This window comes from Haliotis rufescens, unplaced genomic scaffold, assembly GCF_023055435.1.
Source record: "Haliotis rufescens isolate VD_foot unplaced genomic scaffold, xgHalRufe1.0.p SCAF_8, whole genome shotgun sequence".
NCBI lineage: Eukaryota > Metazoa > Mollusca > Gastropoda > Lepetellida > Haliotidae > Haliotis > Haliotis rufescens.
Window position 1 is genome coordinate 26,867,339 of NW_025964372.1, and position 27,167 is coordinate 26,894,505.

A 27,167-nucleotide genomic window follows, 5' to 3' on the forward strand; every position below is an offset into this window, starting at 1 on the left:
CCACTAGGCTACCCGACCGCCCACTTTACTAAGAAAGGGTTATCCTAAATATATCATTTTTTACATTTGACCACTTTCTAAATGATAGGGGCGGTCGGGTAGCCTAGTGGTTAAAGCGTTCGCTCGTCACGCCGAAGACCCGGGTTCGATTCCCGACATGGTTACAATGTGTGAAGCCCATTTCTGGTGTCCACCGCCGTGATATTGCTGGAATATTGCTCAAAGCGGCGTAAAACCATACTCACTCACTCACTTCTAAATGACAATGTTCTTCATCAGGTGATCTACACGACACAGTTTATTTATAATTCTAATCCGGATCTTCACGGGCCATGCACTATAGTAGCACCATCCACTCCGCGATCTGTATTGGTATTAGGCATGCTAAGCGTATTCTGAATTATTCCGAATCATCCGAACTTGACATGTACCAATCGATGGAAGCTGTAAATGATTCATTTTGGTTTGCATGAATACTGTTTGAACTAGGCAACGCATTGATTTGTCTTCAAGCCAGGGAACATGGTAGTTATTTTATTTTCAAGCGAGGTTTTGTGTTAATATAGTACTAGTTACGCACAATGATCGAATTCTCAGATTACATCCGGTACATACAGTAATCAAAGCTAATGGTTGTGTTTTAGTTTGTTGTTTTACGCCGCACTCAGCAATATTCCAGTTATATGACCGCGGTCTGTAAATAATCAAGTCTGGACCAGACAATCCAGTGATTGATATCATGAGCATCGATCCACGCAATTGGGATCTTAGGACTAAGGGCACGTTAAGATTAATAGAACCTTAAAAGGAAGGTGTTTTAAAATACCTATAAGGAAGTGCGTGTTTCATGGAGGAAACATCCTCGTTTGTCTTGACTCGTGTACCGTAATAACTTAATAAGTTGTCCATCGGTCTCGAGAGGTACATGGGTCGCTGTACCCTTTATGTTACTTTATATTCCCCGAGCCAGGAAGCACACCTAATTATATTGCAGGTGTGTGTCTTATGCATGCATGCTTTCCGAATCGGTAAAGTTACGACAGTTTATCCACATCGTTCATTTTTCACATTGGTCTAAGCAGACGACAGAAAACAAACTTGTGAGATCTTTCATTCGGAAAATATCGTAAAAATCTGTAGAATGGCATCTTACATAATTAATTCGAGAAACAAAATTCCTGTTGGTATGTTTCAAATGTGAGCCAACCGCTCGCCAATTCGAGTGGGGAAGATAAGAAATGTACCTTACATGTTAGCGTGGTACATTAAAAGAAATATATTGGGTTTCAGCCAATCAGAATGCGACATTCATGTGAAAGGTACGATACATTGTGTTGAAACCTCGCCTGAAAGGAAAGCCATTGTCGTGCCTCATACGGGGCATGCTTTAGCTCTCACTGAAGGTATGCATACCAAGGTGAACATGTTTCGGGGCCCAGTTGCACAAGGCGATCTCAGTACAGTCGTTGTCCAAGGACACATTTTGCATGTGGGCCCTGGACTGACGGAAACAAGAAGTCACGTTTAACTGTGACGTGCATGTTGACACCTAAAATCGTCATTAAAATCTGAAACCTAGTCTAAATTACATCCAATATTAAGCTACTATGTACAATTTTCAGCACCTTTGGAAGGATGTGAACAAATTATTAATTTCAATAAAGTCTTCACGCCGTGTGACACATTTTCACCAGATCCTTTCAGACTGGAAACTGATATTAATTACATCCAGTTATGAGCGTATGTTTACATTAATTTTCAACACCTTTGGAAGGAGGTGAACAAATAATTAATTTTCATAAAGTCTTCACGTCAATGTCGCATGACTAACGTTGCCACGTTTTTACCAGAAAGTTCACACTGACACCCGTTCTTAATAACATCCAGTTATGAGCGTTTCTTTATATTAATTTTCAGCACCTTTGGAAGGGTGTGAACAAATTATTAATTTTCATAAAGTCTTCACGTCAATGTCGCATGACTAACGTTGACACGTTTTTACCAGAACGTTCACACTGACATCCGTTCTTAATTACATCCAGTAATGAGAGTTTCTTTATATTAATTTTCAGCACCTTTGGAAGGGTGTGAACAAATTATTTATTTTCATAAATTCTTCATGACTTTCGATGACTCATTTTCAACAGAACGTTTCATACAGTCTCTGCACGTTGGATGCCCATATTTGCTGAAGATTTGCGTGTCAGCGCATTTCCTAACACATAATCATATGATGAGCATCTAAAAGAAATTATACAAGTTCAAATTGTCAGCCATACCGTCTGAGCGATAGATCACACTGGCTGTCATCTCCGTAGTCTGTGGGAATCTGTACTTAGACCTCTCTACCGAGAACGTTCTTTATAAGCAATACATCAAAGTGACGTAAACATCAGATGTAAAACAACACTCACTGGCATTTTTAGATGTCGCCGCCTAATTACGGACAATTAAGCTTCTGTTAAACCAGGATTAAGGGGATTAACACGTCTCTAGTCAAATTAACACGCTGTTGTCCTTAGTAGTAGACACGCCAACACGCCGAAAGTAACACTCCCGTTGAAAGTGAGCGATGTTGTGACAGCTTGACAGTGGCATTAATTCCTTGACTACCTCACCAGACAGAGGCTACTGTTCAATTACAGAGCTGCTTGTAATAACATACGTTCATCCTATACGTTGTCATCAAAACTGAAAACAACTTATCTGGAATGTGACATAGCTAGTGTCAGCATCAAATTCCGTGTGACATGCAGCTGGGACCAGGTTCGACAATTTAATTCCTCGCTATTTTCATCCGTTATCATGCAAGATAGAAATTTGAATTGACATAAAAAATGTGTTTTTAAGTTTAATATATTCCTAATATATTCCTATTGCTACTGTTGAAAATTGTTACATAAAAAGGAGAATAGCAGGTTTTTACGGAAGCCTTTTAGGGCCATTTTTTTCTCTCTTTTTTTCTTGAATTTTCAAGATACTCAGTTGAAATTTCAAGATGCTAGGTTGAAGTTTTAAAATACAAAGAAAGAAATTTCAAGATACTAAGTTGAAATTTCAAGATGTTATGTTGAAATTTCAAGATAATACTAAGTTAATAAGATTATAAGTTGAAAATATAAGATTATAACTTAAGTTTCAACTTATAATCTTGAAATTTCAACTTATAATCTTGAAATTTCAAGATACTAAATTGAAATTTCAAGATATTGTATTGAAATTTCAAGATGCTAAGTTGAAATTTCAAAGTTAAAAAGTTTCAAGAAACTAAGTTGAAATTTCAAGATATCTACTTGAAATTTCAACTAAGTATAAAAGCCCTAAGAGACTTCCGTAGGTTTTAGTCAGTGACAACATTTAGCCATTTTTTGTAGAATGACCCGATCATGGGGTTATGTGTTCATTGGAGATGGGTAATTAATACTTTACAGACATTCGGTTCAAAACTGCTGAATGGTGTAACTTGATATAGTAAAAACTTGCCGAAATATTTATGTGGCCATTGAAGACCATGAACACAATGAACGTATTTTCATTGATATATTATCAGTATTAATATTCTCATGAGGTGTCTGCAATTTGGATATGATCGGGACTAATCCATTTTACTACGTTGGTAACAGGCATTGGACAGTGGGAGAAGTCAATCGTGGTATTTGTGATTTTAATGTATCTGACAAATGGGGCTAAACCATCTCGTTAACCAGAAATATTAATGTTTATTATAGATATAGTATTTATAGATACAAATTTTGCATTTAGAAATTAGTTATTACATCAACATACCACTATAATCGCACGGATACCGAGTGTAACATCCGCTCTACCGGAAGCGCTCGTAAAATCTCAAACAACGTCATCGAAAACTTTTAAGTAGGCATTAAGAGCGAGTGAATTAGGTACGGAAACCTGTTAGGGCCATTTGTTTTGTTTGATTTTTCTTGAAATTTCAAGATACATATTTTCGGTTGAAATTTCAAGATAATCTTAGTATCTTGTAATTTCAAGAATCAACGAAAGAAACAAACAAATGTCCCTAAAAGGCTTCCGTAATTAGGAGATAGACACGAAGTATGTTTATCTCCATTCTAACGTGACTAAATAAAAAAAACAAACTATTTTGTGATAGCAAATACATTAAGTGAAGCTGCGTGGGTTGAGCCCAGTGTTTTGTGTGGGTTATCATTAGAATTTACGGAATCACCGACACCAGCTTTTAAACAAAATATGGCGCTGTATATGCAAGCTCTCTGTTGTCCTCAAAACTTGAAATACATTCTCTTTGTAGATTTCTATCGTGTTTTCTGTATTGCCACACGTCCTTTGAATATTTCAGAAACCCACCTTGCATTTTGTAGCCTTAATTGTAAATATACTTATTAAATATGCCTACCGACATTGTCTGTAAAAGAAGTACTATTCTACTAATATTAGCTTCCGCGGTGACACGGCCGTAAAATCGGCTGTTTCAACCAGAAGGGGTTTATTGAGATTTTCCAAATTCATGGTAGAATTAAGTTTTACGCCGCCCTAAATAATATTCCAGCAATACCACAGCGGGGGACATTAGGAATCAATAGTGTCAATGACGACAGAGCTGACTTATGGCTTTCAACTAATTACTCTACAGAATTCTGTCATCATCAAAGATACGGACCGAATGCTCACGAAACAATTTTTTTCTGTGTGCTGTTTTTTCTAAAGACTTTGTGCACGTTCGAATTGAACCGGTTCTTCGGCAATATTTTTGTCTGCCCCAATAGACCATCGAAGCTTTTTCTCAAACACAAACATTACAGATATCGACATGGTGTTTATAGGCTTCAGTTTGATCACTTATTATCCACATATGTGATGATCTACCCCAGTATCAGTGTAACAGCATAGTGCTTTAATACAGTTAAACCTCGTTTTTTCCGATCCCATTTAGTGGGGAAAACCCGACTTCTGGAGGACCAATAGTGAGAATAGCGACATACCAAGCTCCTCACAGCGAAATCGCGGAGCTCTCTATACCATTGCTGACATCAGTCACAACTCCCCACTGTGTTAGGCGGCCTGCAACTGTGTAAGGAGTTGAACTCGTCACGGATTTACCGTTATGTACAAACATACGATGACTTTCGTGACGCCGAATACTTATTTTGATTTTTGATTCTTTGTCAATTTTCACTTCATTTCAACTATCAATGAACTAGTATAGTAAGAATGTACGGGGGAAGATGGGTGTTTTTCCGTTATTCTGCAATCTCGAACCAATCTAATTAAACAAACAAACCGGATAATACCGGAGGGGCCATTGGTCCTTGTATTGAACAAACAAACGAGCGACGCTGAATTTCTCATTAATATAACCCTTGCCTATCTATTTCTGCTACATGTTTGTTTACTTGACCTATTGGGCCTTCACTGGCGCTCTATGGTCTGCAGTTTCAGCCGTTAAAATGGGAACACACAATAAAAGTCCATAAAAAACCTAATAATCCAGACTGTGCCTTGTGAACTCGTCCGGATTAACGAATCAATTGTGTAAGTAGAAACGTCTTATAGGCGTTTCCAACAGCGATCGCCTGGAAACGGGGTTTCCAGATTAACGGGGTTTCCGGATTAACGGGGTTTCCGGATTAACGGGGTCCGCATTAATGAGGTCCACTGCGCACTGGAAGCCAGATTCGGTGACTAACTATACAGGAATCTGAAGCTGTGTTTATATGTTGACAGAGGGGTGTTTGACAGTGAAGAGATACAATTGCATTAATTGTATCAGAACTTTACATACCTTGGCTGACAGTGTCAGCCTTAACGGCATATCACCGTAGGGTAGAAACAGTACCTTTCGCAATATCCGTGTAAGTATACGAAGACCTATCTGATGACATCGTCGAGGTCGCAGCGTTCTTCACGTCGGATGTGGTACAGTTGGACTTCTGCTCCAAACAACGTGAAACAATACCCCTACACTCGTTAAACTGACCTCCATGTCTCCTTCCCTTGCCCGCCTCAGTGAATAAGATTATTTAACACCGATCTAACAACACATTCCCGCCTAGCTTTCAACAGAGCGTTGTTATCTCCGCCTGACTACCACCCTACCCGAAGAACAACATGTCTGTTTGGCGTGGATAAAGATATAGTGAATGGGACTTGAAGATTATTGTTATGGATGATACTAGACCGCAGACATTTCGGTCCACTCGCTGACGTTTGGTGGTTAAAGCGTTGGCTCGTCACGCCGAAGACCCGGGTTCGATTCCCTACATGGGTACAATGTCCGAAGCAGACTGTTGTTGGCCCCGCCATGATATTGCTGGAATATTTGCTTAAATGGACATTAAATCTTACTCACTAACTCTGTTCACGATACTTTTAAAAAGGCAAACGTTACGTTTTAATTATGTTAGCACATTATATGACAACTTTACCCCGAAAACAAAGAAAATAAAAGTCAAATCTAAAATAATTGTGTTCAGTTTAATATGAACATAAAAGCGCCTGTGCTCCTTTCAGAAACTGAATATGAACACAAAAGCGCACAATACACACAGGACATCAGTTAAATGGCATTCATTTAATGGGACGAAAAGACAAGGCATTGTACAATACGTTGAACAGATCATTTCATAGAGAAGAAAGCTTGTATTAATATTATTGCAGTCTCACGCCTTCTACCCCGAGTGAATGAAGGCATATTAATGTTAAATGTCAAGATACGACACGAGCACACCACTACCTTTCCTGAGCAGGGTGTATTATAAGGATTGCACGAGACAAGGCTCATTGTCGTAGATGTCTCTCTACTGTGAAACTACGAACTTCTGCATGACCCCTTGTTGCGCTTCAGAGAGTATCTTGTATGGGAACGTACTGTGGGTCTGTTCAGTTGCTGTTGAGGAAGCTAGCGTAGCGTGCAGGCTGTACCCTGACCTAGACATTCCTGACACTCGTATAGATAACACACCCGCCGCCCAAGCCTTCAGGGATCACAGACATACCCATCTACATGTATCTGTGAAATAATAAGGCTACTCTGTTTTTGAAAACGTTTTGAATATTTTGGTTAAATCCAATTTTCAAGTGTATACTTTCTTTTGTCTAGCAGTTAGCTTCAAACTAAATCCAGGATACACCGCATGGAGTCACCGACAAACTGTTCACAACATGGGTAGCAAGGTAACGAACATTAGAATTATTGTTTTATCTTGAATTAGGTATTTCAAGATAACGTGTGGCGTTTCCAGGGAGATTATATTAGCACATTTACACCGCCAACTGTTTTGCCTTTCTTTACATGACTCAATCATTCGTGACGAGCGTTAGCCAAATACATTCGCAAATAACAATCATATATGTATTTATACATTTTCAGTTCTAGGTCAAAGCGGAGATTTTACATCAATCGATACTTCTGAGTACAGAGAAAAGGAAAATTAAACAGCACAAAAAATATAAAAACGTTTATTCCCACGTGTCGCGATATAAAAACTATTTAAAATATTTCGTATGTGATTTATGATATTGATGTTCACACATTGCACACATTAAAATCACATATAGTCCATCTTTTGTAATATGCGACAACCCAGCCATGGTGTTCATGTAAACCATCCAACAGAGTGAGTGAGTGAGTGGTGAGTGAGTGAGTGAGTGAGTGAGTGGTGAGTGAGTGAGTGAGTGAGTGAGTGAGTGAGTGAGTGAGTGAGTGAGTGATATTCCAGTAATATCCCTGCAGGGGACATCAGAAATGGGCTTCACACATTGTACACATGTCGGTAATCGAACCCAGGTCTTCGGCGTGACGAGCGAACGCTTTAACCACTAGGCTACCCGACCGCTCCCTTACAACCATTTCTAGTACAGCTGAGCCACCAGGTTATGCCATGGCAGCCCCATGGAGTTGTGATTCAAATTTTTAAATCCCATTTTGTCTGGTCAATGTTTTTGTGTAGAAACGCCTTCTGAGGCATGACTGTGACCATGTAACCTTTTCTCGCAACAGAATATACACAGGGATGTATCTAGATCTGCTCAGAGGCGCATATTCGGCCCCAGTTCTGCAACAAATGTCAGTAAATATTCCAAAATTGGCAACAGAAATTCCAACTCAAAATGTTCAACTAATGTTGAGATGACGTATTTCTCTTATTCCAGTAGGAGATTATTTCACGGATAACAGGGCCAGTAATAGTGAGTGAGTTAATTTTAACGTCGCATGGGGATTATTTCAGCCCTATAGCGACGAGAACAAATTGATATATACACGAGTGAGTCGTGAATATTGGTAATGGTAGATGTCTTTAATAGTTTTATGTTATTTTATTTCTGAGTTTCAGAAAATACGATATTTGAAAATATATCCAAATTGTGAACCAAATGATGCCCCACACATAGTCCAACATCAAAGAGAATGAAAAGAAACCAAAGCATAACGTTCTCGGTAGATTAAGTCAGTTAATGAAACTGTGATTTGAAAACCGTGTACATGTACAAACAAGCCAAAATGGCGGTGTGCACTTTAGTTTACATGTCACCCTGGTACATACTTTTGAATTGATACGTGGTCTCGCGATACGAGTACACAAGTGTAATTGGTTGGTTTGTTGTTTAACGCCGCACCCGGCAATATTCCAGCTATATAACGGCGGTCCGCAAAATAATCGAGTGTGGACCAGACAATCTAGTGATTGGCAGCATGATCATCGATCATTCGATGCTGGTCGCGTCATACCGTAAAACGTTAATAGATGGTACTTCTTGTACCTTGGAGGGCGTTAAGTATTAAGGGGATATAAAAGGTATACTGTGGAGAATACTGTGTGGGGTATTCATGTTAATCCGTGACGTGGTATCTCAAACGGCTAACAATATAAAACCGACATTAGTCAGGACTAGTACAAACAGCCACACAGACACACAGATATATAGACAGACACACACACACACACACATATACGCATCAGTCCCTTCAATGATTGTGTTTCCAAACGCACCATAAACCACGCCCTTGACTCAACTCTTACACCAAAACACGTGGTTATGAAAGTCGTTTCAAACATGAGTATTTATAGCTATACTCCTTACAGAGGAATGGAATATAATAGTGTAAGTCACGCACAACAATATACGAACGAGAATTTCTCTGACATCATGGACGCCGTGTTAGTCATATATGTAAGCCCTGAGCCTAATCACGATCGCCCATTGTCGCGCACAGCGATACCCTTCTAGATAACAGGCAACCTCATTTCGTGACTCTTCAAGTACTTTATTCTAATTATAGACATAAAGATGTGTGTGTATGTATATTGATATAAACGTTTGACACAGGCCAGGTTTGAGTTGGAATTCTATCTAATGCCTATTTCTATTGAAATAGATAGAACGCTCTAAAACACCATTGAACGCAGGCAAAGCAGCGAACATGTATGTCTAGACAGTCACTTACAGGCGAAGTTATTATAGACTGCGTCACGCAAGACAGTGAAGTGATTAGACAGTGGAGTGACTAGACAGTCATACATTTCCAAGACAGAACTTCTGCGTTACGAAACACTGGGACAAAACACCATTTAACGCCTTCACAGCAGTTTTTGTTTGTTTGTTTGTTTGTTGTTTAACGCCGCTCTAGAGCAATACTCCAGCTGTATGACGGCGTCTGTAAATAATCGAGTCTGGACCAGACAATCCAGTGATTGACATCATGAGCATCGACCTACGCAATTTGGATACGATGACATGCATCAACCAAGTCACTAGCCTGACCACCCGATCCCGTTAGTCGCCTTTTTACGACAAGCATGGTTGTGGATCCTATTCTAACCTGTATCTTCACGGGTATGCACAGCAGTGATTGGTTATATTGTGCGTGGCTACATTTGACAACATATCACTATGTTGGTATGCTGTGTCGTAAATATACTTCAGCAGTGCTGTAAACAAACAACGCGCCCTATGTACACTGTTATTTCATCCGTGTGTATACATGCTATAATACCCGTAGAATCCACCCCCCGGCGCAATAGTCACCGTCCCTCCCCTGTTGGCCCATTGGGAATATCAAATGTTTACGTTGGAAAACTATGAAATATTAGTTTGACAAATATCAGGCCTGTTCAGGCCTAGCCATTTTCATTCTTACTCTCGCAATATGTGGTCTCATGGGTGATAAAATACATAAGCTTGATTAAATTAGTGAAACAGTACGGGAAAATCCGTTATATTATTTTTATATCTGTACTGTTTTTAACTACATCGTTTATGAAAATCATCTTGGGTCAAAGACTTGCTCATCTTCAAATTTTAGTAAAACGTTTCTTAAAAATTTCGAAAATGTTTTTTTGGGGCACATTTGAGTATTACCTATTCCTTAAGTGTTGTTATAGGTTCCAAATATGCTAGTGTTGAAATGAACAGCCCATACCTCATTCAGAATCTTTTAACGTTCATAATAACGTTTCTCACTTGTTAAATTATGCATAATATGATCCCAAAAGGACCCTTATCATTGCTTGCTTTTTGTGGTCTCCATGGCGAGACAAGTGAGTGAGTTGTATTTACGCCGCTTTAGCAATATTCCAGCAATATAGAGTCGGGGAATACCAGAAATGGGCTTCACAGGGAAATCGAACCCGGGTCTTCGGCGTGACGAGAGAACGCTTTTACCACAAGGCTACCCCGCCGCCCCAGAGGACGAGGCGAAGGAGTGTGATAGGAATATGCTCATTAAAAGAAATTAAACCTTCTGTTTATCCTCATTTAAGTCAGCTCTGACATCAAGAGGTGTACACTGATCTTTCATCATAATGAATAGTAAATAGTGTATTTGTTTATGATCCGGTTTATCGATGAGTGAGTGGGTTCAATATTACAGCTGTATGCTAACTGGGAATTATAGAATTAAATTCACCCCACATTGCCATTAAGCGTGGTATTACGGAGATCCTATCAATATTCTACCAATATCACGACCCCAACACTGCTTAAAGGTAGTCATCAAGGGATCATTAAAGGCGCTGCTTTCTCTAAACATCTTGCTTACGTAATCATGACATTTTGGGCGAACGGGTTTTTTCTACGCTTAAATCCTAACTTATCGTTTTTACACCGGTGTCCCTTGCAGAATGGGGATTATATTGTGACGAAATAGCTCACGTGTTATTTTGGGCCTTCCAGCCTGTGTCTATAGGTCGATGGCTTCCTTTAAGTATCTTGGCTAGACCCACGACCCCCGGGGTATTGAAGTTTTGGCTGTTCATATTCAGCTGAACTCTCTTAACATGATCAGTGTGTAAAGATTAACATGCGACGGAAATCTGTATCTGTCGGTCAGTGTGCCATAATTAGACGCCCGGGGCCCTACACGACCTGATGGTCGGTTACATTATATGAATACTTGACAGGTATGACCTTCCCAGAGGATGTTATCACGGACTATCGTCGACTCCTGAGGCGTTACCTTACACGTTATCGTTATCAAGCTTTGATTTATGTGTGTTCATTATAACACGAGAACGACGTCAATCCACCTTGTTTTAACGACACCTGTTGCAGTGATGTTGTACTGCAGTTTAAAAAATTACAATTCGTTAGTCACCTGTTTGCTGCACGGGATTAGATTAGTTCGACATTGTAAAACTAGGTCGCGCCCTTGCCATTGCAACGCAGCGAGACATAAAGGCGCTTCGTGTGGATAATTATTAATGTCATGCACTGAATGCAAATGTTCATCCTTAATCCGGAGTGATGTGAGTGAGTGAGTGAGTGAGTGAGTTGGATTTAATGGCACTGTGAATAGTACTTTAGTTATATCACGGCCTCACAGTGATCACATTCCCAAAGTGATGCCCTCAGTCAATTCAATTTGATCATAATAGTTAAACCCACGGACAACTGTGTAATCTACACAAACATTACAATCGGGTTAGTCTACAGGTTCGAACCTACAACCAGCTGATCCTACCACAGCTAAGGGAGACAATTCTGCGCAGAAGCCCTTCTGGATCTAGGAATGAATCAGTTCTCGTATTTAACGCTTATTGTTTGTATAGATATCGGATATTAAACCTAATTCAATATCGATTTTAAAGCATGTATGTGTGACGACAGTGGCATATGCCTAACGTCGACTAACGCTTAGTCTCTCAAAATATATATTTTTGATAGAAACAATCAACTCTATTTAAATTGAAAAGGAGTCCCACTGAGATGAACCTGTGGAAAATCTAGACTTGCTTCATTAAAGACTACTGCATTACATTTAGGACTGGCGAAAGGGAATCTAATACGGTTCAGGGTCTGTGGGACTAGTCTGTCAGAGAGACCCTGAAACAAATTTATCCAATACAGCCCATGCAAGTCTATAATGTTTAGCAAGTCTAGATTACAGCAGTATCAGAAAATGAAGAGAGTCTCTGGGCTCCTTTTGATTATATTTTTTTTAGATAATAACTGTTTTTTATGTAAGATATGTTCATTTCAGAGATTAGATGTTAGTCAACTTGTGAGACAGACTAAGGCTAGCGGTGCGGTCACTGTACGAACTGGACAGGTGATCGACACGTGGTACACATAAATCACCTTGTGTCCAGTATCAGTGACCGATGTCCATGTGTCTGTAATCCGGAACCTGGAGCTTGAAACTCGAAGTTCGAAGCCCGAGCCCGGAGCCGGAAGATCTACACTCTTAAAAAAAGAAACGCACAATAAAGGTACAATAAATTAACTAAAAATCTACCTGTGCGTTTCTTTTTTTGAAGAGTGTAATGCAGTTACCTTTCCCTTTCTTTTTGCCTTTCTTGGGGCTGTCCTCAACCATGTAATCATTTTGTTTGCCCTTCCCTTTACCCCTTGGGCCGTCGTCATGGGAGTATGCGGCATTGTCGTGACCACGCCTTCCACGACCGTCGTCGTAGTCGTCGTACCCGGGGTCGCCGTTCCGATAATCCTGGAAGTGTAGAGGGAAATCATGACGCAGAATATGCTGGTTATTTTTGGTAGGAAATGACAGTCCATGCATTGTTCATACATACATAAACTGAGGGACAAAAGAACGAAACCCGAGTTTGTTTTTTATGTTATTCCTGCAACAGTTGGAATACATGTTATCAACAATATATATATATATATGTATATTGATTGATTTTCAAAGATAAGATTATAAGACACCAATCAGCAGTTTATTTTTGTCCCATGCATAGCCGATACATAGTCCATGCATAGCTGATACATAATCCATGTATCACTGATGCATAGTCCATGCATAGCCGATACAAAATCCATGCGTAACTGATACATAGTCCATGCATAGCCGATACATAGTCCATGCATAGCTGAAACATAGTCCATGCATAGCGGATACATAGTCCATGCATAGCTGATACATAGTCCATGGATAACTAATACATAGTCCATGCATAGCTGATACATAGTTCATGCATAGCTGATACATAGTCCATGCATAGCTGATACATAGTCCATGCATAGCTGATACATAGTCCATGTATATCTGATACATAGTTCATGCATAGCTGATACATAGTCCATGAATAGCTGATACATAGTCTGCACATAGTTAGTGCACGTACAGTTCGTGTATACCCCAGACATGATAATGGGGTCCCATGTTGGCTCCTGCACCAACAAGAAATGAACTGTGTGAAGACTAACTATTGTAAAAGATAGAACGCTCCTTGTTTGAAACGGAACTTATTGACTGAGTTAAGAAATTCTGCCATGGACAAAACAATCCAACATACATGCTTAGCATGACAATAGCAACATTAGCCAGAGCTCCAGATAAGCTGCGTATCTGCGTGAAATACGCATCAGAAATGCAGAAATACGCAGTAAAACATAATCCAAGCGTGTCAAATACGCAACGAACATTACAGATACGCTACAAAAATAAAATTTGTGCGTATCATCAAAATATTGTGAAGTAACCCTGCGTATTCGATTAGCAAATCAGCAACTTATTTTGAAATTATAAACGGGCATTCCGTCAACCTTGCCAAACTCCACGATGACAGTCACATCATGATCATTTGCCATCACACTATGGTGGGGAAGTATCGTGGTATTTTTGAGTCCTATAAAGCTCTCAAACCGACACGACACCAGTTTGCAGGGACTAGATGAATAGTGTTTTTAAATATTTAACTTAAATACCCACATGTGTAAAAACTAGTGGGTAACAGAAATTTGAATACGCAGAAAGAATTACTGATACCCAATGATTTTAAAATGCATGGGTAAAATACCCACAACACCAAAAGCTTATCTGGAGCTCTGATTAGCACTACAGCGTTAGAAACTAACATTGTTTTGTCCACTAGTCTGTATTATGTCAACACATAGCAAAACCTTAAATATGGCAAATTTCTACTTTCCCTAATGATACCTTAACTATTGGACAGTTTGGCAATTTGACTACAGGACCAGTGCCGATTTCTATCGTTGGCTTTAATTGTGTCCATTCATCCCACGAGACCACGGTGCTATTTCTTTACCACTCTCAATACGTTCTTTACGCCTATTGGACGCACTATTTTTCCCCCTGTAAAACCCTGGTCCATGCAAAAAGATTGTTCTTAAAAACAGTTCCTATATAACGAACTTTGGATATACCGAAGTTATATTGAGTTCGTTATATCCGGAGATACTTATACCCTGCATGTAAGGAACGTATGATAGGAACGTCTGTACAATACCATGACGTCATTCACAATCATGGCGAGATCAGCAGGAAAACAAACATCTCTCAATTCAAAGTAGATTCTGAGTTGTTTATTATCAGGTATGACACATAGTGGTTAAGCCACACAGGTAGAGTTACATCTCAAGTGTTTTGGCAGGTACCCACCTATAAGATAATATAACTTGTGAGGTCAGCGATATCGATTATCACAGACGTGTCAGTACTATGTTCTTATTGGGGGCGGAGCATTTTATATCCTGGTAGTGAGCGAGTGAGTGGGGTTTTACGCCGCTTTTAGCAATATCCCAGCAATATCACGGCGGGGGGACACCGGAAATGGGCTTCCCACATTGTACCCATGTCCAATGGGTCTTCGGCGTGACGAGCAAACGTTTTTACCACGAGGCTACCCGACTGTCCCATATCCTGGTAGTAATAGCGGTGGGGTTGGGCAGGGCAGGGCTGTGTGTGTGTGTGTGTGTGTGTGTGTGTGTGTGTGTGTGTGTGTGTGTGTGTGTGTGTGTGTGTGCTTGTGCGTGCGTACGTGCGCGGGCGTGAGCTAGAATTTGAGTTAGATACAGGATATATTATCGGTCACTGCTTCAAAACAAATTCTGTGAAAGAGGTGCCGGATAATTTAATTTATTTCCAAACTCATTTTTTCGGTACATGCAACATATTAAAATAACTACTAACTATTTATGGATTTAAAAAATATCCCAACCACTTGAATATCTTAAAACGAGAGGAAACGTGAGAAATTTTTTATTTCAGACTCGTAGTATATTGTACTTATACCATTCACCTTTGGAAACATCAGTCATACAAATAATTTAAGGTAATAAGACACCAACCAAGTATACACGTTCCATACAAACAATCAGTTGAGACTCGCTTGGGTCCTGTTGTAACATTTCGTTCTGTGTGATGGCTCTTTGTGCAAGTACACCGAAATGTGACACGGCGTGTTACGTCATTTCGATAAACCATGACACATCAAGTGGAAACTGCTCCCAATTCACGTCGGAGTTAAATCTGTTCTCCATTAACGTATGGGCCATTTGAGTTAATATTTTATGTGTTGAATGCATGTACGGTAATCAATACAGGTTCTGCTTCGAATTTGACCTTAAGAAGATATTAAATTACACGGGAAAACATGACACCAATTGCAATGCACTTTAGCCACTCGCTCTTTAGCTGTGTTTTGAAATATATAATACAGGCTTCACACATTGTACCCATGTCGGGAATCGAACCCGACATGGGTACAGTGATGACCTGTATGGATAGAACTATGTATGTCAGTTGTAGAGTTTACAGAAACTACCGAATAGTTAGACCAGTAAAGACCCGGGGTGGAATAGGTCTTCAGCAACCCATGCTTGCCCTAACAGGCGCCTATGCTTGTTGTAAGAGGCGACTAACGGGATCGGGTGGTCAGGCTAGTGACTTGGTTGATGCATGTCATCGTATCCCAATTGGGTGGATCGATACTCATCATGCAATCACTGGATTGTCTGGTCCAGATTCGGTTATTTACAGACCGTCGTCATGTAGCTGGAATATTGTTGAATGTGGCGTTAAACAACAAACAAACTAACAAAACCAAATAGTGGAACATATACATCGTTTTTCCCACACTAAAATATGTGTCTGTAATACGACCTGACATTCAGAAAACGTGGAAAGGAACTAAAATATGAAACTGTACATACAGCTGCTGCACTTACATGTCACTTCCTTTATACGTGAACAGACATGTTGATATGGATCAGGCTTGACAGGCGAGGCTGACATTGATTAATAATAAATATTGATGTTGATGATATGGACATGTTCAAAATGAGACATAAAACTGTGTAATATACCCAAAGAACGCGTTACGTACATGACAAAGTAAGGACGTTGTGTCTGTTAGCATTACAACATGGTGTTTGCGTGCAAAATATTTGGGATGTATAGTATAAAATCACCAACATACTGGGTGTGTTTATACACAAATTCCATAAACTCACCGTGTTTACGTGCAAAAGCTACGTAAGATTTAGAATATTATCAACCACCCACTGGGATGTGTTTTTATACAACGTTTAATAAACACACCGTGTTAACGTGCAAAATCTACACATAATTTAGAATATTATCACCCACATAGTCGGATGTGTTTTTTAACTTTTAATAAACACGTAGGGTTTACGTTCAAACACTACAGTATATTTAAAATATTATCACCTGGACACAGGGTGTGCTTTACACACCAATCAATAAACACACGTGAAAAAATTACAATATATTATGAATATCATCGCCCACACACAAGGTGTGTTTTTACTGACAACGTTCAATAAACACACCGTGTCTACGTGCACACACTAAAACTACAGCTGACAATCACGACACACGGGAATGTGGTACTTTATTTTGTCCAGCACTGTTTCCACATGCGTTAACACGACATTTAGATTAAAGCTATCATAACTTACATATCCCGTTGATAATACAATTATAGCAACGAAGAAGGGACATATTCTACATGTATGTACTGGCTTATTCAATCTACAATTATGTTACAGTTTAAGAAATTAAATATATCTCATCCAATCCTCACATATAATTTCATAATTATAACTATATAGTATGAATAGAAATCACGTCACGTTTACATTTTCCGATGAAGTGACCCAGGAATTATTTCATGAAAAGCACTCCCAAAATAAACATCCTGTATAACAAGGTGGCATCACCGTACTTAATTTACATCCGGGTACATTCATGTCAAACATGTTTAGATATAATACATTATATACATATAAATATACTATTCAAGTGATGAGATTCCATTATACACATACACAATGGTATGTTACTCTGTTGAGGTGGTTCCAGGATTTAAAAAAAGAGGGGTGGGGTGGGGGGTAGGTCTTAATTCTGAAGGGGGGGGGGGGGGAGGGGGGGGGGGCTGTGTGTATATATATATATATATATGGGTTGTGTGTATGAGTTAACGGGAACGAGCGTACACTATTAGCAAACACCGGAAACACCTGTAATATAATAATGATAAGTTGGTATGAACAGTAGAACCCTGGCTACACAACGCTCCTTTCAAACAATAACAAAATGTCGTCTGCTCTTACCTGTCGTCTGCTCATTTCGTATCCGTGGTCGCGACTATATCGGCTGTCGCCTCTGTTGGGGTAGTCACCGCGGTATCCGCCACGATCGCCTCTATCAGGGTATCCGCCACGATCATATTGATCGTAACCTCTTGACATGATTCACTTTAATTGCCCTGCACGCCAACTGGTTCTCTTCCGGGTACAATTGCAGGTCTCGTGGTGGCTCGGCCGTGATGAATGACTTGAATGCGGGTGGCGAAATCGATATGACTTATCAAGAAGTACTGGTAACGCCTTTCCTGAGGTCAGATTGATAAGTGACTCCAGATATCTACATATCTACTCGTGGGTAACTCCGTGTCTTAATGTTCAATAACGAAATAGTGAAGTCGACATGACACGCGTGTTATCTGCTATTGTACGTCCATAAAATCCTACAGGTAGATTTACAAGGGAGCAGTCAGTACATTTTTCAAAATAAATCTTGAAATTTTATTGTTGTTGTACAAATAAATGATCGATGTATTTTTATGGGATAGATTTAATCATACATTTACACACCTGTTATTCTAGCATGTATTATATGACTACCGAATGAGTTTGTGATTAGTGAAAATAACCGCTCCCTACTAAATGAGGCCGTACGCTATCAGTTACCAGCACACAAAGCAGTTCCTTGTGCAGTACAGCTGGTTGAAAACAATATGCGTTTCGTCAAATCACTGAAAGCTTTGATGGCCACAGTAAATAGTGTCTTATTGTCCGTGACCTAAATACGATATCAATGCGGAGTGAAGAGAGATCAATTTTGATACGCTTCGATGAGTCGTTACTTTTGTTAGGAATTACCAAGTTGAGTTGAATACCTTCCAACAAATGGGATGCGGTTATTTTTACATTTCCTTGTGTTAGGCATTCAACCGAACAACATGTGTCAGTAAACACCCCATGCAAGTCTATAATGGTTAGGCAAGGCTAGATTTCTTCAAAATCAAATGTAAATGTTGAGACCTTCAGGGCTCAATTCTGTTATTTGATTAAAATACATAAAGGACAATGTAAGTCCCCCCCCCCCCTCTCAGCCCCCAACCCCCTCCCCACCCCCCCCCCATATATTCCTTTACAGTTGGGTATCTATGTGAACGACAGAAAGGGCTGTACTGTACAAATGATATGCTGATTTTTTCTCTTGTCACAGGCTGTCATTTTAGGTAAGACATTCGTTGATGCATAAAAAAACACCCGAGACGATGAATCCTTGAAGAGCATATGTACACTGATTTCTCACATGTCACCTTCCCACAAATTGTATGTAAATACACTTTGTGTATACGCATGTATTCATAAAACGCTTTACAAAATGGTGGAGTGTTCAAGCTCGGCTATGTTCCCAGATCGCTGGGCTGCAGTATGTGTGCTTTGACCGCGTGTTTATAGGTACACACACAATCTCACTCCCTAATCTGGTGTCGTATATCACCTGCGTCCCGCTCTACCGACCCATTGTGGGTTAGTGCGCTGGCATATTTTTCTCCCCGATTGTGTACCGTACTGATCGAAAGTAAGTTGTCGATGGTTTGGTAAATAAATCACCCTACAGTTAGGAGTCTCAAGGGTATAGACAATGTGACTGAATGCTGAGTGAGTGAGTGAGTGAGTATGGTTTTACGTCGCGTTTAACAATATTCCATCAATATCACGGCGGGGGACACCAGGAATGGGCTTCACACATTGTACCCATGTCGTGAATCGAACCCGGGTCTTCGGCGTGACGAGCGAACGCTTTAACCACTAGGCTACCCGACCGCCCCGACTGAATACTGATAACCTTAATATAGTACTAGTGCTTCGAAACGGGTCGAGTCAATAGGGGACAATATTACACTTGGGGTGATCATGGAGTGAGGGAGAGGGTATGACGCCGCTTTGAACAGTATTCCAGGTGTGTGTGTCACCTTAATGTGAGAGGAGAGCCCGAGGTGCATCAGACATTTTACCACTTTTGTGAAATCCACGAGCACGGGTATGGTCCTGTCAAACCTAGAAACATTATAGGGGCGAAACGGTATTCGAACCCACGATAACAGGTTTCTGGCGTGCTCAAGGGACGCAACTCTGCACGGCGCCATAGAAGACTGGGCCACTTGTGCCCTCACTGAGGATAATGGTATGATCAGGGCAACTGACGTTGACACTGCTGAAAGAAAAGAATCCCGTAATCACAGATATCAAGGAATCAGAAGTGTCGCTCTGGGCAACAGAAGGCAAGAATTCTATAAGTAAAGAAGGATCTAGGAGACAATAGGAACTACAGAGCCACTAGAATTTCTAACTTTCCTAAAGCAATAGTTAGCATTAATTGAAAAGTCCATGATCATCCGTTGTATTGTCTGCTGCTTCTGTGTCTGGTAGTGGATCAGTTACTTCAATCTGGTCTATTAAACGTGCCACCACATCCATGGTCCTGGGCTTCACTCACTCAAAACTTCGGCCCGTGAAGACGCCGGGGTAGAATAGGTCTTCAGCAACCCATGCTTGCCGTAAAAGGTGACTATGCTTGTCGTAAAAGGCGACTACCGGGATCGGGTGGTCAGGCTCGCTGACTTGGTTGATACATGTCATCGATCCCAATTGCGTGGATGAATGCTCATGATATTAATCACTGGATGGTCTGGTCCAGACTCAATTATTTACAGACCGCCGTCATATTGCTGGAATATTGCTGAGTGCGGCGTTAAACAACAAACCAAACCAAACCAAAACCACTCAAAACTACAGATATGTCTATATACTGAACGAGAAACCGCTCCAACAGAGGACCCTAGCATCTGACATGAACGTGCAAATGGACAATAGGGGAAAGGGAGGGGGAGTGTGTCAGGATCTCGGGAGGCAAGATACAAAGGGCGCATAGGCAGGTTAGTGATGACACGAGACTTCATAACCCACAAAGCCAATATTTAGCGCGTGCTCTTGTTGATCATCGTCACGATATGGCTGAAATATTGCCGATGTGACGTAAAGCATAAACTCACTCACTCACTCTTGTTGATCACCACATGATGTAGAGGGGAAATATTTGCCGTGGCTACCGAGGGCAAAAGAGCCGAGGACAATCTACACTATTATGGATGTCAAACCCTCGTCCCACGCATGCTTGCCGTAAAAGGTGACTCTACTTGTCGTAAAAGGCGACTAATGGGATCGGGTGGTCAGGCTCGCTAACTTGGTTGATGCATGTCATCGATCCCAATTGCGTGGATCGATGCTCATGATATTAATCACTGGATGGTCTGGTCCAGACTCGATTATTTACAGACTGTCGTCATATAGCTGGAATATTGCTGAGTGCGGCGTTAAACAACCAACCAACCAACCGTCCCGCGAATCCCAAATACCATCTAATTTTTCACTCTGATTCATGTGCCCACCCTGGATCCGAATACTATTTAACACGATTCTCAAAATGTCAGAATTCACTCAACAAAAGCTAAGTGAAAACCTACAGAACACGTTCCGAGGTCATAAAATGGTGCCTTTTAAAGTTATATTATTGAAAAAAATGTTGAAAAAATAATATATGAAGGATTTGTTTTACGTTCAACAGGTCTTCAGCAACCCATGCTGCTCGTAAAACGCGCCCGTGCATGTTGTGAGATGTGACTAACGGGATCAAGTGTCAGGTTCGCTGACTTGGTTGATGCATGTCATCGTATCTCAGTTGCGTGGGTCGATGTTCATGATGTCAATGACTGGGTTGTGTGGTCCAGACTCGATTATTTACAGACCACCGTCACATAGCTGGAATAGTGCTGTGTGCGGCGTTTAACAACAAACAAACTAGCCCTGACTACTGCCGGTTTTTTATAGGTGCCGAGATACCCCACTCAGACACAACATACTGACTACTGAAGAACCTTATACATGAGCATGGTTTAGAAATAACAGTCAGTGAGTGAGTGAGTGAGTTGGGTTTAACACCGCTTTTAACAGTATTCCAGTTATATCGCGGCGTGTCAGCTTAATGTGGGAGGAAAGCCTGAAGTGATGCAAGTCTCAGACGTTTACCACTTTTGTGAAACCCACGAACACGGGTATGGTGCTGACAAACCTAGAAACATAATCGGGGCGAACCGGGATTCGAACCCACAGTCATAGGTTTCTGGCGTGCCCAAGGGACGTACCTCTGCACAGCGAATTGCTCATGTGGAGAATCGAACCCGGATATTCGGCGTAATGGCGGCGGTTGGGTATTCTGGTGGTTCAAGCCCCAGACGCGTTCAACGGGTCTGGGCTCATTGGTGGCCATGGTATTGTATGGATGTTGTACTGCTGGAGGTGAGTATTCACTATTCGTCCGCGGTGAGCACGGGCGTTGTCGTCCTGGAAGACAAAACGTCGACCTGAAGGGTGTCCGTATGTTGTCCCGATAGTTCTGTCTAGTGACCCTTCCTTGCACAATATGAAGTGGGGTTCGCTCAGTTACAGTGATGCCACCCCACACTATAGCCGATCCACTGCCAAATTTGTCATGAGGTTTCAGGCTGAAATGACACGCGACGATTACCCCAGTTTCGACGTTGTCTACGCCATTGGCGTCTGTTGGCAATATCGCCTCATCGCTAGTTCATACACAAACACTGAATGAAATCAAGTAAATCACAACTGTATGATAAGCAGAATAATAAGTTTGACAGTAGCAATGCTCGACAGAGATTAATCGACCTTTCGATTAATCGAAAGTGTCAAAATCAGGAATGGCACCTACGCACGTGCGTGGCGCTACTTCGTGCGGCACGTGCAAACTGTGGGAAGTGTTTTGGTGTTAAGTTTTACAGACATAAACGTTCTTGCATAGGATGTTTGTCGTCACATTTATCTTTGTTCTAATACTTGGAATTAACATTTATGTTTCTTGATCACTTTTTGCTATTAACTTATTCAATCATGCTGTACTTCATATGCCGTTATATGCCAGCTGAAACGCAGTAGTGAGTGAGTATGGTTTGACGCTGCTTTTAGCAATATGTCAGCAATATCACAGCGGGGAACACAAGAAATGGGCTTCACCCATGTCGGGAATCGACCCCGGGTCTTTGCCGTGACGGGCGAACGCTTTAACAACTAGGCTACCCGACCACCCCTGAAACGCAGTAAAGTACGGTGCTGTTGTTCCAGGGACCTATGTCAGCTGACTTCGGTGTTACAGACAACTGTACTACCTGACCCCAATGACCCCCTGGTCATATATATGACAGTGTCCATAAATACAGACTGAGTGTTCTTGAATATATTCATTAACTGAAGTAACCAACGCTCCATTGTTAGATATCTGAATGCTTGTCTCAGAGACCATATAAATATATTATATGGTCTCTGGCTTGTCTATATGGATTTTGTTTGAAAGGTAATGCCGTACAAAGCAAACTTCTTGATGTTTACTGTCGCTTTCATGTCAGTATACGACTAACAGGGAACCCAATAGGCCCCTGTCACTGCATCGTTCACACTAACACATTCCTGCATCACTCAATAAGCCTGTATCTACGGTTGCCCATAAGGGACATGGAGTCTGTTTTTCAATGATTTGATATTTCACTTACTGTTATCGTAACCCTTTGGAAATTAACACGATTTGTCATACAAATATGTGATAAATCATGTATAAAGAAGATATTTCCACCGCGGTGGAAATAGTTTTCTGTATTTTCATTTTAGTTTTTAACATTTTCGCTTTTGTTTTTGAAATTTTAGTATTTGTTTTTGACCTTTTCGTTTTTGTTTTTGACATTTCCATTTTAGTTTTTGACATTTTCGCTTTACATTGCAGCGATTCATTAGCTACTTGAAAGTACATTTTACATGTTTTCGGTTATTTTTATCCATGATTTATCACATATTTGTATGACAAATTAAGTTAATTTGCAAAAGGTTACGATAAAAGTAAGTGAAATATCAAAATATTGAAAAGAAGACTCCATGTCCCTTATGGGCCACCGTATGCATCTACTCTTCACATACTACTTGTTACCCTTTTTGAATGCAGAGGGATATTAAATTTTCTCACGTTTATTAAGTCATGTTATTCTTCTTATACTCCGATGAAGTGAATGAATAATGTTTGATGCCCAGCAATACTCCAGCTATCGCCGTGTTCAATATTCTAGCCGGTACCAGAAAAAGGCCTAGGTTGGCTGCATCAGCCAGGCATCTCTAGTACTAGGCAAACGAAACCTGCCGCAGCACTGGAGGGCGGTGGGATAGCGTAGTGGTTAAAGCGTTCGCTCGTCACACCGAAGACCCGGGTTCGTTTCTTAATATGGGTACAACGTGTGAAGCCTATTTCTGGTGTTCCCAGCCGTGATATTGCTAGAAGCAGCGTAAAATCATTCCCACTCCATTGGCACTGATAACCCCATCTGCCCCGGAATCCCAGAAACTGTTGGAAAAACAACAGCACCCCCTTTAACGTTTTTACGTATGTTTTGTATATAAAACAAGACAATTTTCTCCTTGACATGCGGGGTGATGGGTTAGCCTAGTGTTAAAGAATATATGCGTGGTGTGTCCTCGACTGTCGTCAAGCAAGCAACCACACACACACGCAAGCACACAAGCAAACACCAAACACTCAAGCATAAAACCCACCCAAGCCCCCTGGGATAAATAAGGTATATCCTCACAGATTTAAGCATAAAAGTCACCGGGTAACCGATTGCTGCAAATTCGACATGGTCGCTGGAAAACATCCTTATGTAGAGACCGTGCCATCTCCAGTTGGGCAGCTTCCGTTCATTGTTTACAGTTAATGTTTCAGTACAGGCAGATTGGTCCCTACTGTCTCTCGTTATCAGCATAGACAAATATTTCAACAACTGAGTAAACAGTGACTAACACAGATTGCAGAGTGCTGTCCAATGTTATATTGTGTTTTACCATGTTCAAAATACATTCACACCTCTTGTTTTGTCAGTGTTGTGATCACCGTTAGGATAAGGCGATACTTAATTTGATTTGTTTACGGTTTTCGCTAATCAGTAAGCTTGGGTCGGTTGAAATGCTTTATATTCAACGGATCGAACTTGCAACCTCCGTATCTTTTAGCTGACCTGTCGCACCTCGGTTTTATCCTTGGGATCTGTTTTATGCTACACTAAAAGACACTTTAGTGGATTCATGGTTTGAACGTTTAATAATAATACAAATTGAGAGAAAATAAAAAAAAAACTGACGAAAATGAAATTATTAGAACAACGAAAGTGATTTCGTTGTAAATGTATCAAGAAATATAAATTATACAAGAAATATAAATTGTCAATGCAAGAGAATAACTAGCCAGGATTTTCTGCCGAAACAGATTCCACTTGCCGTAAAGGGCAAATAGCTGTGGAAATTATATGAATGGACCACTGAAAATCAGTGATGACACCAGGTGTTCGCGAAAAGGGTAAGCATGTTTAACTATTACAAAGTTGGAAAACACGAAACAATTGGTAATGGGTCTGCCATTATTCAGTTCGTGACACATTAAATTGATACTGTTTTAGAAATTACCATGTTAAAGTTTGTTTTATCCCTGGTCTGCTTGAAACAATTTTAAATAATCAACTGTCCGCACAATATAAACTCAAATTTGCCCGCATTACATTACAGTTAGAAAACCAATATGGGATTAAGGGGCTAATATGGGTTTCAACTGTGCCAGTAGGTACTTGCAGTATTTGTGCGTGTTCAAAATCCTGACCATCTTGACAGTGTTGAAGACGGTTGTCATCATATTCAGCAGATTGTAGACCGGCAGCCCAGAGCACTTTGGTCAAACGAACAAGGTACCAATATCCGAACACAGGAACATTTACTGTGTAACCCAACATATTCATATATGGATGTCTGCCGGGGAGCCCCTGCTGCGTGTGGCCCCTGGCCCCCCAAAAGAAGGGGCCATTCAAGGGCTGGATCAAACATTGGAGGTACCACGTGAAAGTAAGTGTAAATGAACTGGTACATCTCACAGAGTACAGAATGGGCCACGCCAGACAAATCTTCCTCTGCAAAAGGCCTGCCAGACACCCCCAAAGAGGGTCCCAAAATTTGGGCTGGGTTAAACATTGGAGGTTCCACATGAAATCAACATAAAATGAACTATTTCACTCTACTAAGAATAAAAACCCCATTGCCAGACAAATCGTCTGCTGCATAAGGCCCGCCAGACACCCCCAAATGTTGACCCTTAATGCACTCAGTGGACACTCTGGTAAAATTTGACCAGAGTATTCATTCAAAGTACCAGATGAAAGTAAGTTTAGATCAACAGGTACATGTTACTGAGTACAACACGGCCCATACCTGACAAATTGTCCTCTGCATAAGGTCCGCCAGACCCCCCAGAGAGAGTCCCAAAATTTGGGCTGGGTTAAACATTGGAGGTACCACACTGGGGGGTCGCGCCTTCAGATTATAACAATTGCAATACAAACCAGGGGGGCCCAAGAAACAGGTTCTCATGATCTGCAAGTATGATCATGTTAATTCTAGTTCAAGTGGGAAATCACGCCATTAAGATAATTACAATGCCAAGAAAAACCAGGGTGTGTCAAAGGAAGGTTTCTCACGACCTTCATGTATGATCATGTTTATTCAGTTCAAAGTGTTTTATGATTTGATAAATGCTTCAAGTTATATTGTGATTATAACGTCAGTAGCACTATTATTAAGATTTCATATTTGCATTCAGAGGTTGGCAGAAAAGAAAAGGCTAGGTGTGGTTTGGAAACGGCTTTTCTTTCAACAAAAGAATTCACATTTGCTTGAAAACACAGCTCTATGGTAACAATTATATGGGAATTTATACAAAATTCAGTCAATCGTGACAGATCAACAATTGCTTGTTTAGAATTTTGTGTTGTGGAAAACACCCTGAATGGATCAGGTTAATGCAACCTTTCTTGGCATTTTACCGGGAGGTAAGAAAAGTTTTCCCGGGAAGCTTGATGTCGATTTCTCGAGAGAAGTGACGTGCTCGTCACACACCTCAGAAAAAAAGAAGTTAAATTTATTGTGTATGGCTTTCCCTTCTTTATTGAGGGTATTCAAAAACAGATATATATATATATATATATATATACACACACACACATATGTACACTAGGTCATCCTGGGATAGAAGTCTAAACACATTTAACCGTGGCACAGCTCACGCGCCAATATCATTACTCTCTGTCTAGTGTAAGACGTTTATTCAAACAGATAGATGGCAAATCTGAGACGTAAGGCCTTGTGAACATTTAGATATATAGTGGAGGTTTCATAACAGATATTTGAGTATTGAAATCAAAACCATGTCACATTATGAA

At 40.5% G+C, this 27,167-nt stretch overlaps 1 protein-coding gene across 2 annotated transcripts in view; it reads right to left on the reverse strand.

The window, feature by feature from the left end:
- Positions 1 to 18,264, reverse strand: part of LOC124143463 (choline transporter-like protein 2) — a 37,246-nt gene extending 18,982 nt beyond the window's left edge. The window contains exons 1-2 of one of the 2 annotated variants that reach the window (XM_046512447.2): positions 17,833 to 18,264; positions 12,769 to 12,940 (exon numbers count right to left, since the gene is read on the reverse strand). In XM_046512447.2, the coding sequence (XP_046368403.2) occupies positions 12,769 to 12,940; positions 17,833 to 17,970 (310 nt within the window). In that variant the 5' untranslated portion in view covers positions 17,971 to 18,264. Of the gene's footprint in view, positions 1 to 5,833; positions 6,009 to 12,768; positions 12,941 to 17,832 lie in introns of those variants that run through there. The other variant, XM_046512448.2, reaches the window with a different exon arrangement.
- Positions 18,265 to 27,167: the final 8,903 nt, after the last annotated feature.